Here is a 17,288-nt window from a genome sequence, read left to right as displayed (position 1 = left end):
AGGTGACTTAGGTGGCACTGACTGAGCAAGCAGGGATGGCCCAGCTTCTCTGGGGACAGGACACCTAGTGCCAGGCACAGGACAGACTGCTGCCTGGGGGATGCAGGATGCGGGCAGTGATGTGGTGACAAGAGGAACACCCCTGACCTCCCCACACTACTACCCAGGCTGGGGACTGGCCTGGAGAGTAATTTTCAACAAAGAATGAAAATTTTACATCAGAAATTTGTGGGCCCTCATCCCTGCTCAGGGGCTGAGCTGGAGTTTCCCTGGCAGTGGGTGACAAAGCTGCCTTTCAGCAGCCAGGGGAGGTTTCTGGCATGCAGCAGTGCCCAGGGGTGTCCTGGCCGAGGGGATCATCCCCCTGGCCCTGGCCCCCATGGTGGTAAGTGACCCATTTTCCTCCAATGGTGCTGGCCCTGTGCAGCCTCGGGATTTCCTGAGCTGCCGTGGCCAGCTGGCTCCCTGGCCCAGCACACATCGCCCTGTGGGGCACTGACATTGCAGCTCCACTGATCTGGCTGGGCCCTCAGTTAACCACTGAGGGAGTGTGAGGGGGCTTTCCTCTACTGAGCACCTGACAGCCCAGCATACCTGTCCCTGATAAAGTGGGGGCTTTAACCCAGCCCCTTCCCTCAGGGATGCTGCACAGGGTGGAGTAGGAGACACATCCCTGCAAAATCCTTTCCATGTGGGACTGAGACTGAAGCAATCCCGCATCCTACAGCCAGTGCCTGTAGTCATTCTCTGGGCAGCAGCAACTGCCCCCGGACCCAGCAGGGGCTGCAAGATGTGAGGAATGTTTTGCTGAGCATGCCAGGCTTGCCCTGGCCCTGAAGCGGGGATTGCCTCCACTGGGAGCCTGCAAAAGGTGCGAGGCTGGGACCTCTGCCTAGGGCAGGTCAACCAAAGAACTTTGAATGGAGATTAAGGGAAAGTAAGGAATAAATAAGGAACAACTCCCCTCAGGCTGCTTCTCCTTTGGCTCACCTCTCTCTCCTCCCTGTGCTGACTCCCCTCAGTTCTTTCTTCTTCATTTTGACAGAAATACCACAAAAACTCATGGACCCAGACAGAGCTGTTCATATGGGGAGCTGGAAAGCCTTCTCTGCTCTTATGTTTTCTGGCACCTAGGTTCTGTTGGATTTGTTACAGGACAAGAAGAGACTGAGGGGGAAAAATACCCAATAAAAAAGTTAAGACAAAACCCTCTGCTGCTGGGTGCATGTGCCCAGAGGTCAGTGATCTGTGCATGGCCAGCAGACAACCCACATGCAGAGCCCCCTCTGTCCCGCATGACAGGGTCACCCCAGGTTGACAACATTGCAGCTTTCTGTCATCCCTAAAGCTCCTGCACCCCCAGGCACAGTTTACAACCAGGTGCTGGTTGGTTACAAATGGCAGAGCAGTCAGCTGCTGTCCATGCAAGTGGCAGACACTGCCCACTGGCTGCCCCAGCTCTACCTGCATTTTGCCTTGGTCTTGGCCATTAGGCAGGATTTTCATGGAAAAAATGGTTGGCTTTCTCTTTGTGGGCTGGGAACAGTTCCCTGTGGTTGCTCGGGGATGGGACAGAAGGAGCCTTTCACAAAACCTGGCAAAACATTTCTTTCTTTATTTTTTCTCCACAGCCCTCCTGGATATGCAGTGCCTGCCAGCCTGGATCTGGCTGTCCTACATCCCAAGCTAGGGCTGCATGGAGGGCAGCCTTCCTGCAGTGGTGGAAACCTGCCCCCCAAAACAAGGAGCCCAGGGCTGGCTGGGGTGGGGAGGCAGCTGCACACAGAGGGGGACAGCCCACACAGGCTTGGTACCCGGCCTCACTGCCGAAGGGCGGCTGCAGGATAAGCACACGTCTCAGGAAAGGGAGCACAGGAGCTTAGAAAGGCTTAGCAAGAAAAGGGAAGATGGAGGAACAGAGCACGAGCATGCCGAGGGGCTGGCAGGAGCTGGGTCTTGTCAGGCAGCACATGCCACCGACCAGGGCCCGGCATGTCACCACCTGGCCCTGGCGCCCGTTATCTGGAGCTCCAACCATCCACTTGTCGCTTCTCTCCTTTAAAAGGCACCCGAGTTCCTGCCATTATCAGGCACAGTCGATAGCACTGTCATGCCTGCAATAAACAGGTTTATAGATATCCCACTTGTCCTTGCAACCTGGCATGGATGTCCCCATTGTCCCTGTGACCCCTTCCCAATGTGCAGGCAGATGCACACTTTGGTATGGAGCATGTGAACCTCCATGGAGCAGGCATGTCGCCTCCATGAGGCGGCATCACAGTGCCTGAGAAGCAGTGCTCTAACCAAGAAAAGGCAGGAAAACAGCTGGAGAGACCAGCACTCAAACACCCTGGGCACTGTGGTAGCACTACAGTGGGGAAGCTGTGCTGAGAGTGGCAAGGTGTAGGGGTGGCTGGCAGCAGTGGCTCTTCCCCAGCTTTTCCAGGGGAAGGGAATAGTGTCCCAGTGAAGAGGCTGTGCTCGGAGTCAGGCTTCAGTGGCAAAGTTCAACCCAGGGCAGTTTGTCATTAAGCCCTCCCAGTCCCATGGACATGCTGTGGCCAGAGGTCAGGCCAGCCATTGATTGTGACACAGCTCTGGGAGCTGGCACAGCAGAGGGAAAAGGGGGCACAGCGGCTGCTCAGCTTTCATGGTCTATGCCCCACGTGCACACCACCTCCAGGACACAGCTCTCAGTGAGCTTCTGGGGTAGGGATGGGGCTGGACACACATAATCCAGCACCTCGTAAGTGCTGCAATACCTTCATGGCACCGTCTTCTTCAGCATCACAAAGGGGAAGACCCACTCATTAGGATGCGTTTGCCCCCAATTTCCACCAGATATAAGGGGTCATGGGATGCAGGGAAAGGAGTGTACAAACATGCCTGGCTTGGCTCCTTGTCTGCATGCTCCACACGCTCCCCTCTCACGTGTCCTGCCCAGGGGCAGCCAAGACGCAGGCACAGGGAACAAACTCGCTCCTGCTCAGATGGAAAATCTCTGAACGAGCACGACTTGGCTGAAACCTCCAGGAAGGACCTGTAAATCTGCTTGCTGTGATGCTGCCAGCATCCCACGGAGCACTGGATCCAGGTGGAGAGTCCCCTTGCAGGCAGGAAGGGAGGAAACTGTCTGCAGAAAGATGCTGAATTTATGTTATTCATACTCACTCCAGGAATGTGGTGAATGAACTTGCAAAGCCCAGGGCAGGAATCAAGTGTGCTTCAACCCTGACCTGGCCTGACTTTCTTCCAGGCTGAAGAGGAGGTGGAGACAAGCCCCCAGCCCCACAACCCACCTGAATTTACAGTGTGCCTTTTCTTGCAGCAGCTTTCCTTCTCCTACATGGATAAAACATGATCATCAGAGACTGTCTTTTACCAGTTTTCAAAGGTGGCCCAGAAGGGCAAAACCCTTTCTATCAGTCCCCAGGAAGGAAAGAAAGGGCAGCAGGGACAATGGGGACATGAGCCATTCCAGTCTCCTCCCTTGAGAAGGGCAGTAAAGACATGCTCAAGACACATGCCCAAGACATGTTTATATCCTGAAGATGGGATTCATGGCAGGTCCCATCACTGTTGGCTCTTGCAGGCTAACCCTAGAAAAACCCTGACTAAAAAGTACATTTACAGGAAAACCCCTAAAGAAACACTCACCAGCTAGAGAGGACTGTCATGCCTCGACTTGCCTTTCCACAGTGATCTCTTTTCTCCCTCTAAAGCTGCTGCCAAAGCTTATTTGGGTTAATGGTGTTTTTAAGCCTGTACCCTCTTGATGGATTAAGAAAACCAGAAAATATACAGGGTCCAGTTTCTGTAACTGTGTCAAACCCCTTCCTTCTTCCTCCAGCCAGTCAAAATCGGCAAGATTTTATTTGTGCCCTTCCCAGAAATCCCCCAGGCTGGCACACCTCCCATATCAGTGCTCATGCCCAGGGCCCTGTGTGAGCAGGTAAGTGCCCCCTCCTCCCACAGCGGTGGGAAGCAGCTCCACCATGATGCAAACCGACCATCCAAAAGAGCCTCTTGCTCTTCCCAAGGTCTGGCTTGTGTAACACTGGAACCGAGAGCCAGAGCCCGCAGCAGAGCTGGCACCGGCTCCAAATTTCCATTTCAAAGGAAATTTCAGCGTGTATTTTGCTTTACAACTCTCCAGTAGTGTCCCAGTTACAGCCCTCCTCCCACAGCAGGAATGCCAAGTTCAGAATTGTTAGTTTTGGTCACGCTTTTCTTTTTTGCACGCTGGTTCAACGATGCTGTTACAGTCAGGGCACTGCCTTCATGTTACAGCAGCAAAAGCAGAGATCACAGGGAGCTGCTACTGACAAGCTGGTAAAATGCAAATTTCAATGTAAAAAAATGCTTCCAAAATACCAAAGTTAATCTTTAAAAAAACCCCCCAAAAATCTGTAACAAAAGCATTTTAGCATAAAGTATTGTAGGAATGTTTGGATTCCTGTTTTGTTTTTAAAACACTTTCCTGACCAACTTCCTGCTTTTTTTAAGCCTGTAAAATTATAAGCATGGTACTGAGTCTGGAGGTCAACATGGTCCATCCACATGAGCACAAAGCACAGTCTTCTCCAAGGGACAGGAGCTGAGCCTGTGACATATCTGCTCTCATGCCTGTGAGGCAGAAAGGCAAATGAGGGATGGGGATTCCCAGGACACATGGCTAAAGGAAAATACCCAAATGGATGTGACAAAACTTACTACATCCTGGAGACATGTGCAGTAGACCTGGCCTGCTCCAGGCTCTGCACAAGGAGCTAATGCACCCAAACATGTGCCCTCACTGCAGCTTCAGCATAACGTGTCCCCTACAACCTCAGGGGCTCTTTTTGAGGTGGAAGCAGGGGGGCAGAAGGGAGACAGATAATGGGACAGTGACCCAGCTGTCTGAACATTGTTTTATTTTTATAAGGCTCTAGAGCAGGAGGGTGAACAATCAAAGGCAATTCCTGCAGCAAGAGCACATGAATGTGAGTACAGGAGAGGCTTAGTGACAGCAACTGGCTTAAGAGTGACACCTTGGACTGGGATAGGTCAGTGGCAGGACCCACCACTCCCTGTACTTCACGAAAGCCAGCAATTTCCTACAGTTGCTAAAGGTATATTCCAACTCCTCCTCCCAAGCTGGCACAAATTAAGGCAGTGAAACACATGGCAGTGGAGTCTGCTGCTGCACGCCAAAATCCAGCAGCCCTATTGAGGAACGCACAAGGATCCTTCAAAGTCAGGGCAGTACAGGACATGCTCTCTCCTTGCCTGGACTGGTTCCCAGAGTAATCTCTGGAGCTGCTCCAAGAAAGCTTTTAAGATGTTGGAAACTGCAGGGCTGGCACCCCCAAGTGGTTCCTGAGCTCTCGGTGCAGCCGGAGCCCTTTCTCACCAGGCTCATCAATAGTTCATCCACCGTGAATGACTCCAGCATGCCGAGGTGTCAGAGCTCCCCCAGCCCCAGGCAGAGACCACAGCCCTCTGCTACCACAGAGGCACTGGCTCCAAATCTCACCACAGAGGGGCTGAAGCCAACTCAGAGATGGAGTTTTTCAAAGTGATGTATTCAGATTTCATTTTGATACAGGAAAACATCTCTATGACAGCCTTCCCTCACAGAGAAAGCATTACAAAACCTTCCTGCGGCTGGCAATGTTTCTTACGTACAGAGGGTTAATCCTTAAGATTGATGGAGACAAAGTAAAGCTGCACACAGTCACTGCAGCATTGTCCTGGAGGCTTTTGGTCTAATAAGATTGTGCCCTTCCTGATTAGCATATCCTTCAGGAATGGCTATCCCATTCCAGTTCTGTTATGGACAGGAAAACATGACCAGTAGTATAGGATACACTTACATTTGCCAAGTTGCACAGCTACTCACAGCCACAGAGTAAATCCTGAGCAGCAAATGAGACCAAACATGGAGCCTGTGCTGCTCGTCCCAGCAAGGACCGGACGTAGCAATGCAGAATTACAGGCCTGCCCCCGGGCTGGGTTGCTGACCCCCAGGGATCTCCCTCTGCCACATGCCAGTCATGCCCTGAGCAATAGGACACATGAGCCTCTGTGGACAAAAGGCTCATTCAGAGCCCTAGCACTGCATCTGCTGCCACGTTTCAGGAGGAGGAGGGAGGGAGATGCTGAGGAGGGAGCCTGAACCGCTGGAAATGTTTAAACTGCACATGGTGGCAATCAAACTATGAGTGACTCTTGCCCTGTACAACCTAATGGCACAGGGAGGCACAAACACCAGAGAGCAGAACATGGCTCCAGAATGGGAAGGGAGGTGCCGAGGTGTGTGCACCAGGCACACTGCTCCGAGCTGTAGAGGCTATTTCAGAAGAGACAAAAAGCAGATGTTTCACAAAAGCTCACTTTCCAGGTTTATTAAGTAAAGTTAACTGAATTGTTTTCATTTTGTGGAGATTCCTTTCCGTCTAACCCGGCAGGTTAGCAGAGTTGCACAGAATCACGGTTGGACTGTGATAACCCAAATACAACTTTGGCTCATCTCACTGCTGACACATATGGAATGACTTGGGGGTTATTACATGCTGTGTCTGCTTGAGGCAGGTACATGTACAGATCAGCACAAGTTGCCAGTGATAGTTTACATCCTTTCAAAACCGAGCAGGGCATTCAGCAAATGCACTGCCATGAGAAGACATATGAAAAAGAAATGATACAGACTTGCAAATACGTAAGAAGTTCAAGAGATGCAAGAAACCTCAAACACAAGAAATGTCAAGGGGGAAAAAAACACTTAATTTCAGACACAATGTGTTCAAAAGAAAACCCAGCTGTAATTTAAAGTCCCTTCAAAATGGGAAACATACAGTAATGCAATTAAAGAGAAACCAGGTCTCATCCTGGGAAATATGTGTCCAAAAGCACTGATGCACAAACAGGTTCAGAGTTCTAAGCAAAATGTCCCTGGGCATTGGTGTACTTGACTCTTGGAGCCAGAGCAAAGCAATTCATTACACTTGCTGGGCCTACTGCTGGCTCTTGGTGGCCTAACAGCACGCAGGATTCCGGGTGTTACAGAGAAGGCAGCACACAAACTGCTGGTTACTGGGAGAAATGCCACAGGCCACATCTCCCAGGGAGCAACTACAGTAAGGACACCTAATTCTGGCCTCCACTGCACACAACATTAGTGTAATGTTCTGCAAGGTTCCTCAGTTCTTAGCTCACTCCTTTCTCAGCCTGAGTTGGTTCTGTCTTGTGCATGAGCACAACTGGCTGTGCAAAATGATCCAAAAAACAGAAGGGACAGGACCAAAGAAAACTGTCTGAACCTGGGGCTGGCTTTTAGCTCCTATTTTCAAATATCAGTTAAAGGTCAGAAATTTATCTACAAAAGAAATAATATAAATGAAATAAAAAATGGCACCGTCCACAAAATTAAAAAAAAAGAAAAGAAAAATCTTACAACACAGCCTCAAAAAATGGCTTTGCAACAAGAGCTCAGTCACAAAATGAAGGGTTCTAGCTCTTCGTACATGAGAAGAGGAAACAAAGCTAAAAAGTACTAGTCCACATTCTCTTAATAAGTTAAACTTACTTTCCCTCCCCATCTACAAAAGGGGTAGAAGCAAAAGGGAAAAGAGACTACCAAAAATTAAAAAAAAAAAAAAGAAAAAAGAAAAAAAGGAAAGGAGAGAGAAGGAGAGAGCATGAAAGAGAGAGAGAGAGAGAGAGAGAGCTGTCTGTGGTCAGAGGCTCAGAGCAGGGCCGAGTTCCTTTTAAGGGTTTAAAAGATGCAAAACAGTTCCTCGAAAGTTCCCTCTCTTAAACAGTTAGTTCAATGCTGTAGCCATAGAAACTCAAGTAGATATTGGAGGAGAGATTCTTTCAGGCAGATCCACGGCCATCCAGAGCGCTGCTCAGCGTGCGTTAATCCTCGATGATTATGGGTTCATCATTCATGGGCTGGCGGAGCTGCACTGCCTGGATGGGCCGGAGGATAATAGGCTTGTAAGGGCGTCTGGCGGCTCGCTTGGCTTCAGAGGAGGAAAGCAGCTTGCGGATTTTCCTGCAGACAGTAAGGAAGAAAGGATGGGATTACAGGGACTGGACACTAAGGCAGCACAGGTTTCTCCATTTCTCCAAGGGAATCCAAGGCCTGCACATGCAGGGGCTATTCACTAATGGGGTGGGCTGACACTGGTTCTTTTTGTGACGTCTTCCCTGGAAAACTTATGTTTTCTGATTTATAAACCCAACTATGAGGAAATGGCATTCCAGAATCCTTCTCCTGCAAAGCAGAAGGCATTCTGGTTCAACCTTGTAGACCAATGTCTACTGCTGTGAATACAACATGTGAAATAGTCACTACAGCCAGTTTCTATACCACTGATTGATTTTGAATTTATTTTCATCAGTCAGACATGCTGGAGGCAGCTTTGTGTGAATTTACAAAGCCAAGTTACAACCAGACCTCCTCTGGCAATGCTGGTCACTTCCCACTCGCTGGTACAGAGCACTCTGCCATTGCCCAGCCCTGAGCAGGAACACACAGCTCCTGGAAACCCACCACACTTGCTCTCCCACAGAGCTACGTCTCATGGCTGAGCTGTGCAGGGGAGCTCTGTGATGGCCACTAACCAGTGAACCAATACTGGAGCCTTTTCCCCATGCTGGGAACACTAACAGGGTGTCTCCCCCCTCATTTCTTCCACATGTATGTCTGGGAGAGGGGAAGGGAGAGGGGAAGGGAGAGGGGAAGGGAGAGGGGAAGGGAGAGGGGAAGGGAGAGGGGAAGGGAGAGGGGAAGGGAGAGGGGAAGGGAGAGGGGAAGGGAGAGGGGAAGGGAGAGGGGAAGGGAGAGGGGAAGGGAGAGGGGAAGGGAGAGGGGAAGGGAGAGGGGAAGGGAGAGGGGAAGGGAGAGGGGAAGGGAGAGGGGAAGGGAGAGGGGAAGGGAGAGGGGAAGGGAGAGGGCACACCAAAGCTTTAAAATTACCAAAATAAATTAGACTATACAGAATGATTCCTTGTTTCTTTTTGTCAATATGAGGCTTAGAGCTAAAGGAAGTATCCTTAAAAAACCCCATCAAAACAAAAAAAAACCCAACAATGAAAAATTTACTATGCAATGAGAAGGAGGAATTCTTTACAGAGGATGTTGTGGTGGTCAAAGGCATGTAGGAATTAGAGAGGAAAGTAATAAATATTCATAAGAGAAGTGCACCAGTACCCACTATGCACAGCCTTGAGCTCAGGAAATGGAGCAACAAGGAGGGTCTAATAAGGCAGCACTGCCTTCCATCACAAGCTCCTGATGGAATAAGTTTTTGGTTCACCATGAGAGACCTGAGAGGAAGGGCTTTACAGTCTCAGCCACCTATCCCCTAATTTTGGTTACTGAACATTGCTGGGGCCAAAAAACCCTTTTGTTGTTTGTTGAGGGGTTTTTTGGTTGGTTGGTTTTGGTTTATTTGTCAGTGGAAGAGATACATTCTTACTGAGCTGATGCCTATCACTGTGCTATGGTTTTTGTCTTTGAGATATGATAATTGCTGAAGAAAATGGTCCTACTCTCCTCTAAAACTTACCCTTAGCACCACCAAAACTAACAAATCAACAACCTCAGCTGAAGATTTTAAATCAGCTCTTGTCAGATTTAGTCATCTTCTCACTTGTTTTTTTGCCCACTAAGCAGGACAAGTTGTTGCACAGCACAACACACACACACAGAGACAGACATATACATCTTTTGTTTGCCCAGTGTTCCTGTTTCTCTTTTCTCTAAAGTTGAAAGAGCACAGGGAGAGGAGAGAACAAGGCAGCAAAGTGAGGGTGGGGGAGCTAAAATAGAACTTGATGTAATGACTTGTCCAAGAATTGTTTGGCTGCATTTGATCTACTTGTAGCCAGCAGAGCTCCTCGCAGCACCGCCGTGTGCTCCATTAGCCACGCCACCATCTGAAACACGTCTTGCAGCAGTTCTAGATTCTGATCAGGTCACTCGCTGCCTCCGCTTGCATAAGTTATAAATGCCAAGTTCCTTACTGTGAGGCTTGAATGAAAAAATTTATTCCTTTCATCTGACCAACTTTTCAAACTGCTCCCTCAGAGCCATCCAGTTTTCCAGCACCGTTCTCAATAGGGCTATGCAAAAAGGGGAGGAGGGAGCATGTAAAACTTCAGGAAAACCTACTTTATGTGACTGAGAACACAGCCTGACCCTCAGCTGGAGGATGATATGCAGATATTGCAGCTAGATTGATTGCCACAGAGCCAACACAAAGCTCAAATTGTTTCAGAGCTCACAAACAAGTCTTACATTCTTGACACTGGAATGCAGCAGATGGTTCAGGGAAAAGTTAGAGGTGAAATGCCCGACAGAAAACCCGTGCCACTGACAATGCTACAATGCTCAGGCTTCCCTGCTCTTCAACAGGCTGCCAAAAATCTCCTTTCACCACTCATCAGTCAGCTAAGCAGCAAGGCTGTCAGACAAGAAACACTTTTTTCTTTTCTTTCTTTATTTTTAACTGGAAGAGATAAGATCTTACTGAGCTGATGTCTTTCACTGAACTACAATTTTGACTAGAGATGTGCTGGTTGCTGTGGGACTCATTTTTTCCTGTGTCAGTGTGTGGTTCTGTTTGAGCAGATGATTCTGAGTCTTTACAGTAAATTGTTGTCACGACCAACAACACATGACGAATATTCTCATTGTTGCACACAGGTCAAAGAGCAGGACCTTGTACTGACACATTGCTACCACACACCTACAGTATTTCATATGGGTTGGATGATGAAGATCTCAAGAAGTGTTTTGTGGATGTAGGATTATGAAATAAGCCTTGAGCATCTAAGGAGTGAATTAGAGACCATAAACACTGCATTGTAGATGCAGTGAATTTGCCAGAGTTGCAGGTCTGAAACAGGATTCCAGTACTTCTTTATCAGAGCAGGAAGACAACAGGAATAAGGAAACTGCTTCCTCTGAAAATGAAATACTTCTCTCACTTTATTTTCAATTATATATGGAATCTCACTGCTTTCTTTCACAGCACCTTGCAGGCACAGAAAGAAGGGAAAGACATGGTAAAGATAGGAGTTGGTGTGAAATGCACAGTTGCATTAGAGGTGTTTATAGGATCAAACCTGACAGGAATATTTATTTCTTGTTACTTCTGAGTTCTTAGAGGGTGTTTCCTGCACTGAAATCTGATGACCCAATAGATCAGTGGTTAGTAACTTCAGCATTACCAGTCTCAGCTTGTCTACAAAGCCCATCTTTGGTACTAGGCCCACAGAATAGTCATTTGACACTTGAAATGCTTTGCAGGCTAAGATGGAGGTTGGGGATATCATGACTGACTAGTCACTTCATGCTGAACAAATGAATACGCCGAGTAGTGCCAAATTTAGTAGCACCAGAGGAGACAAAGCACTCAAAAATCTTGACCTCCTCAGTCACTTCTACGGGCTCAGACATCCAGTAATTCCCAGGTCCATCTCTGCAAGAAGCTGGAGGGAAAGGTAAGTGCTGTTCTGCTGTTGGGGCACCGATAGCGCAAGTGTTGATAACTCCACACTCCAGGCCAAGACAGAAGCCAGACACCACCCCTGCTCGCAGGGAGGGCTGGAAAGCAGGGAAAGCTTTGCCCTGACCTTCTTCAAGGTTACCCAGGTGAGAGGCATCAAGTTCTTGAGGGGAAACCACACAAGCCTAAGCCTCTCTCACCACACCCAGGTGCAACCCTCCCTTCCAAGGAATAACAGTACTGGGAACACACACACACAAAGGATTTGCATTAGGGATCAGGCCACAGCTTCTACCAGCCTGCCAGCAGTCTGTAAACAGAGTTTAAAGTGAAACTCATGCAAGGAGTTTCTTTTACTATTTTTATCCTGTGGGCAGACCAACAAGAAGGACTAGCAGAAGCAGTACCATCAAAGGAGGAAGACGGACACTGCAAGGCTAAATCTCACCACTGGTGGCAAATATAAACCAAAGAAATGAGTCAACTCAGCCCACAGAAACCCTCTGTCACTTGCAGATTTCAGTACCCAAACATACGAGGTGGTGTTGTGAGGACAGTTCAACATGCAAGAGGGCATGCAGAGTTCTGTGTACAGGAGGCTGTGCTCTTCAGCATCACCCATGAGCCTGGGGGCTCCAATCCTATCCCACTGCCAGGGGACCTCTAAGGGCAGTGATGAGTCTGAACCAGTTGAACTTTCCACCTCAGTCTTCCTCCCCTTTTTGCTCATCTCCTACAGCAACTGCTTTGGAAGAAGAAGAATCTGCTCTTTCTGGAATGCAAGTGCGTGATTAGGTATTTCCCAGCCTTTACTCACCTCAACACTTGCAGTGGTTTCTGCATTCAGTTTGTAGCAACACATCTGCTGATGAGATCTCTGTCTAACCACATCAACTGCAGCCCCCACAAACCAAAAGGCCTCCCCTCAAATCCTCTGAAAGACCACATTTCCTACCTGGTTTCTTCAGTGGCCATGTAAAAAACATCATCTGGTGCATCAATCCAGTTCATTCTCCTCCTTTTCACTGGAGGCATGGATCCACCACGAATTAATCGGACTTTTGTTGGGTATGATTTCCCATTGAGCAGCAAGTTTCGGCTTGGTCCCTAACGTGATACATAAAAAGGTACAGTTAGGGACTGCAACAAACCTGCAGCAGCATTTGATAAGCACTCAAAGGAAAAGAGAATTAAAGTTTTCATATCACTTGTTGAGAGTTATGAAAAATACTTCCCCTCTGGCCCAGGACCGAACACAGAATTCACATATAAGCAATTGTTCACAAGCAGTACAAGTTAGGCAAGTTCAATATGCAATAGGACAGCAATACTGCAGCGACAAGACAAATAATAAATAGCAGGCATTACCGATAATCTGTTGCTTGTGTCTGAAAGTTGACATTAAGTTCAAAAGATTGAGCATAAGACTTAAGATTTCAGCTACTACCATTAATCTAGAGCAAATCTATTGATTTCAGGGAAGAATATCTAGCTACAGAGCAAATCAAACACAGAAATCAGAATTTACAGATATTCTGCAGTACTAAACTTACCCATATCCTTTTTGTTCTAGGGAGGTTAATATTTAATGAGGATAGTATAGAATTAAATATGTTGTTGAAAACAAATCTAGTACACAACGCTCAGCAGCTTTCATCATAAAATCCTTTTAGTATTGAACACCACAGATTTCTCACAACACAACACATTTGCTTTGTGAATGAACACAGGTATCGTTTTCCAGACCCACAGTAAAGCCCCGTTGACCCAACTGGAAAAACATGAGCTGTTATTAAGAGAGGTGCAGATGAAAGGGAGCAAAGTGTTAAGCTTCTCAAATGCAGTTGTTCTTGATCACTGAAGTCCAGTTCTGCTGCCCCTCTTCCTGCTGATTACCACATTGAGAAATCCCACTGAAATCAGTAACACTGAACAGTCGGGTAAGATGCAAAATGAAGGCCCAGAAAACTTGATATGCATAAATTAAAGCTGGTCAGAAAATGTCCTGGTATAAATTTAATTCTGGTATTTCACAGGCCATCATCGGAGGTCAGATTGTCTCCCTAGATGCACCAAGGCTTCCCCCTCTGCCCCCAGAATGGGAAACTGAGAATAAGTGAGAGATGTCTGCCCTGGGAGATCCATCTCAAAAGGCATGGTGGGGACATGAGGTGTTCAAATCTTCAAGTACCAGGTCATTGCAAAAGTTCAACCAAATTTTAACACCTTGACTTAGAAAGGGAAGACTTCAGTCTGATAACCAAGGGAAAAAAACCCCAACAAATCCCTGCATCTATTTGAATTTTTTACCTGAGGAGAAAATAAAAAATGATAGATGACTTTTCTTTGACCAGCCTTAATCAACTGCTCTAGCAACATCTGCTTCCTGTAGAACATCTGGGCTTTAGAGCTAAACAAACAAAATCTCACCTTTTAAAATTCTAAGCTTTTTAAAAGTGTTGCATACAAGTGTAATAATAATTTAAATTTTTAGTTGTCCAGCCCCATGTGAAACAAAAGACAACTTTGGCAGCACAGCAGACCACTGAAATACTTCGACAATTGCTTTTAATTTGGCATTTGTTAAGGAAAAGGTTTCAAATAAAGGCTTTTCTGATGGCTTTTTTTTAACCCATCCAGGTTTCTCCAAGAAAATCCTTTCATTAAAGTTGCAAAGGATATTTTCTCCACATATGCAACATACATAGAACAACTCTGGAAAAAATTCTTGGAAATACCTAGAAAGGGCACCCCTGTGCTTCCAGGTTGTCTTTACCTACACAGTGAAATCTATTTCAAATGATACATCCTGAAATGTGGAGTTTTAATTTTTCACTCAGTAGCACATTTTACCAGGCAGCCAGAAATCAAGGTGGTTCTGGGGGTTTCACCCTAAGACACCTAAAAAGTATTAGACCATCACAGATTTCTCCCACTGCTCTGAGTTGGTTTATTCAGCAGACACAAACAAGTAGCCAGTCTCCTCAGTGACACAAAATTAAGCTAAATTCATGGAGGAATACAATTTACCACTTGGGATTAAGGAACAAACCAAAGAAATGCTGTGTTATTACAAGCAGCCTGGCATGCTCAAGTTGTAGCCGCCCCTCAGGACACTTCACACTACCCCAGAACAGTCAGATTTAATAATGCCTGTGATTGCTGTTCAGGGACCACCAGTTACACCTGCTGCTGACTGACCCGTGTCACAGGGACTCTGCTGACAGTAATGCATTGTGGCAGTTCAGCTAATGAGGCAAACCCCACTTTATCAACATCAGAAAATCATCTGGGGGGGTGGGAGGGGGCTGGAATATGCTTGAAGTTGTCTCCCATAAGCCAAATGGAAGGGGCAAAAGGGAGGCACACCCTGTGCACTGGCCCTTTCACACTGGAGTGAATTTCATGAGAAAGCATTTTGCCAGAGACACATCAATGAGACTGGCTATTTGCTTCTGTCCTTTGATTAAACTCAGCACAACAGATGAAAGACTAGGAATGATTTTTACTCAAAACAAAGAAAAAAAAAAAGAATGTAAAATACAAGCATTCTCAGCAGGTAACTTGCACACCAACTTCCTAAAAAATAATAAAAAACCTGTTTTCTAAACAAACCCTTCCATCATTTAAACCTTTCTCCTTCAGGGAAACACATTCCACCTAGAAACACATCCCAGAACTTTGCTGTAAACAGCCACTCAGTTTCTGCATAAGCAGAAACAAAATGGTCCATTCAAAACAGGATCTCATTTGTAGATAAACAGATAAAGAGATTTGAGGTTTAAATTGTATTTAACCACTTGGATGTTTCTTATGCCCCAAAATAATAATTTTTAAAATTTTTCAGTTAATTGGGAAATGTGACCAGCTGCAAACAGCAAAGGTGGAAGTGAGCACTACAGTTTAATGGGGTGTTCTATCTAGCAGGGTTAATAATTCTACTTTTCCCTGTTTTGGTTAAATGAACATTCTCTTACCATTTGTCTGGTTTGTCCGTGGTTAGGCAGACCTAACAAACAGGAAAGAGAATAGAGCTGGTAAGACCATTGCTTTTCCAAGACAGAAAAAGTACAAAATCAAAACACACGCAGCTATGATTGCAACTGTGTTGTTTTGCTAAGACTAGAGTTGTCTACTGAACTAACTTCTCCCATCCTAGAAAAGTGACTGAGAAAAGAGCTTCCTTAGCAACTTGGTTTGAAGAGGAGAGGCCCCAAGTTACAAACATATTCCACTTGCTCAGTCTTTTCTCTGTTTACTTGCACCTTATTCAAACTACCTCTAAAAGGACACCTTGTCTTTCAGATCCAAGGTTTTCCGCAAGTCTTGGGAAAAATCTGACATTCTGTTTTATTTTGAGGAATTTAGTGACATCAAGAAGGAGAAAGTGGAAGGCACTATTCACTGTCAAGACAGTAACAAACAGAATCTTTCCTATCCTCCTTGGGTCCCCTGGGAACCCCTTGGCTCAGAAGTCAGCTACAAGCTGTTAACAAACACAGCATATCTCCTGAACCTACCACAAGTAAATACTTCCACAGGCGTAGCTCGCCCAGTCAGAGAGCACAACCAGCACTCCAGCTACCACATAAAGCCCTTCCCCAGCAACACAAACAGCACAGAGCACAACTTGGTTTGACCAGGTGCTTTGCTGCACTATCAGGTGCCCCATCACTCTGCCAGAGCGTGTGTACTGAACTGTATTTTACAGACACCAGACTCTGCAGGACACACAAAGGTCTTGGATTTAGGAGAGTGATGTGTTGCTGTGAGGCAGCATGGCATGGCACCATTTGGTTTTCTAAGATGCATGCTCTCAGAAAAGAGCATTTCATTAATATCTGCGCACCAAACCATCTTTCTCATTTTCTCCTCTGGCTGAGAACCAGAATGTCAGTACATCAAATCCAAAAGGTGCTACAGGACAGGCATCAGCAAATGCCATCACTGGCTGCAGAAGGTACCCCTATGGATTCTGCATTCACATTCATGGAAAGCTTCCCAGCCTGATATTTTAACCTTCCCACTGCTAGTGAGTTAAGCTGTGATGAGAGAGCAAAACTTTTCAAAGAATCTGGCAAAAATGAACTTTTACAGCTCATGGTCCATATTCCAGCAGGTTCCTTGAGGTTCTCCTTGGTAAAACCAAACATACTACTTGCATCAAGTATGACAGGAAACACAGGGCACAGCAAGGTATCAGGAGGGAGACAGGCAGAACAGGGGACTTGGGCATCACAACACCACATTAAAATCAATAGATTGTATCAAGTGTATTTTCCATTCTGTGTAGCTGTATGCTGTCAGCTACCCCAAACATGAAGACACATGTTTCAGTTTTTACTGCATTTTGTGCTTAAGTATCCACAGAGATGAAGAAGCAATTGGCAAAAAGATTTCCATCAAATCTGCAGGACAGACGTACCAGGCACCAAGTAAGAAGACCAATAACAACCTTTGGATGTTGACAAAGGCAATGCAGGCACCAGATAATAATTCCTTTTTTACATGGGAGCAGTAATTGCATCCAAAACACAGCTGTGAGCAGCCGTTTGAGATGGATGGACAAAGAGCTTCACGGATACTGGGAAACAGCACAGCCAGCAGGATGCAACCGGAATCTGTCAGCTTCAGAGCTAAGCTCCAGCACTTGTCTTTTATTTCCCCCTCTCATAACTGAAAAATAATGTTTTCTCCATTCACAGGAGTTCCCAGAAATGTACATCAACTCATGCTGGTCCCTGGATTGAAGCCACATGTTTTGTTTTAACCACAGTTCAGATCAGT

General features: G+C 46.6%; 1 protein-coding gene across 3 annotated transcripts in view; it reads right to left on the bottom strand.

Annotated features, from left to right (window-relative positions):
• Nucleotides 1–6,302: 6,302 nt before the first annotated feature.
• MTA1 (metastasis associated 1) overlaps nucleotides 6,303–17,288 on the bottom strand; it is a 76,854-nt gene continuing 65,868 nt past the window's right edge. Inside the window, exons 19-21 of one of the 3 annotated variants that reach the window (XM_071564546.1) lie at nucleotides 15,479–15,510; nucleotides 12,457–12,608; nucleotides 6,303–8,038 (exon numbers count right to left, since the gene is read on the bottom strand). In XM_071564546.1, coding sequence (XP_071420647.1) covers nucleotides 7,900–8,038; nucleotides 12,457–12,608; nucleotides 15,479–15,510 — 323 coding nt within the window. In that variant the 3' untranslated portion in view covers nucleotides 6,303–7,899. The remainder of the gene's footprint in view (nucleotides 8,039–12,456; nucleotides 12,609–15,478; nucleotides 15,511–17,288) is intronic. The other 2 variants (XM_071564547.1, XM_071564548.1) reach the window with 2 other exon arrangements.

Source organism: Pithys albifrons, chromosome 10 (genome assembly GCF_047495875.1).
Source record: "Pithys albifrons albifrons isolate INPA30051 chromosome 10, PitAlb_v1, whole genome shotgun sequence".
Classification (NCBI taxonomy): Eukaryota; Metazoa; Chordata; class Aves; order Passeriformes; family Thamnophilidae; genus Pithys; species Pithys albifrons.
The sequence above is the reverse complement of the archived record's forward strand: the minus strand, read 5'-3'. Positions and strand labels throughout refer to the sequence as shown.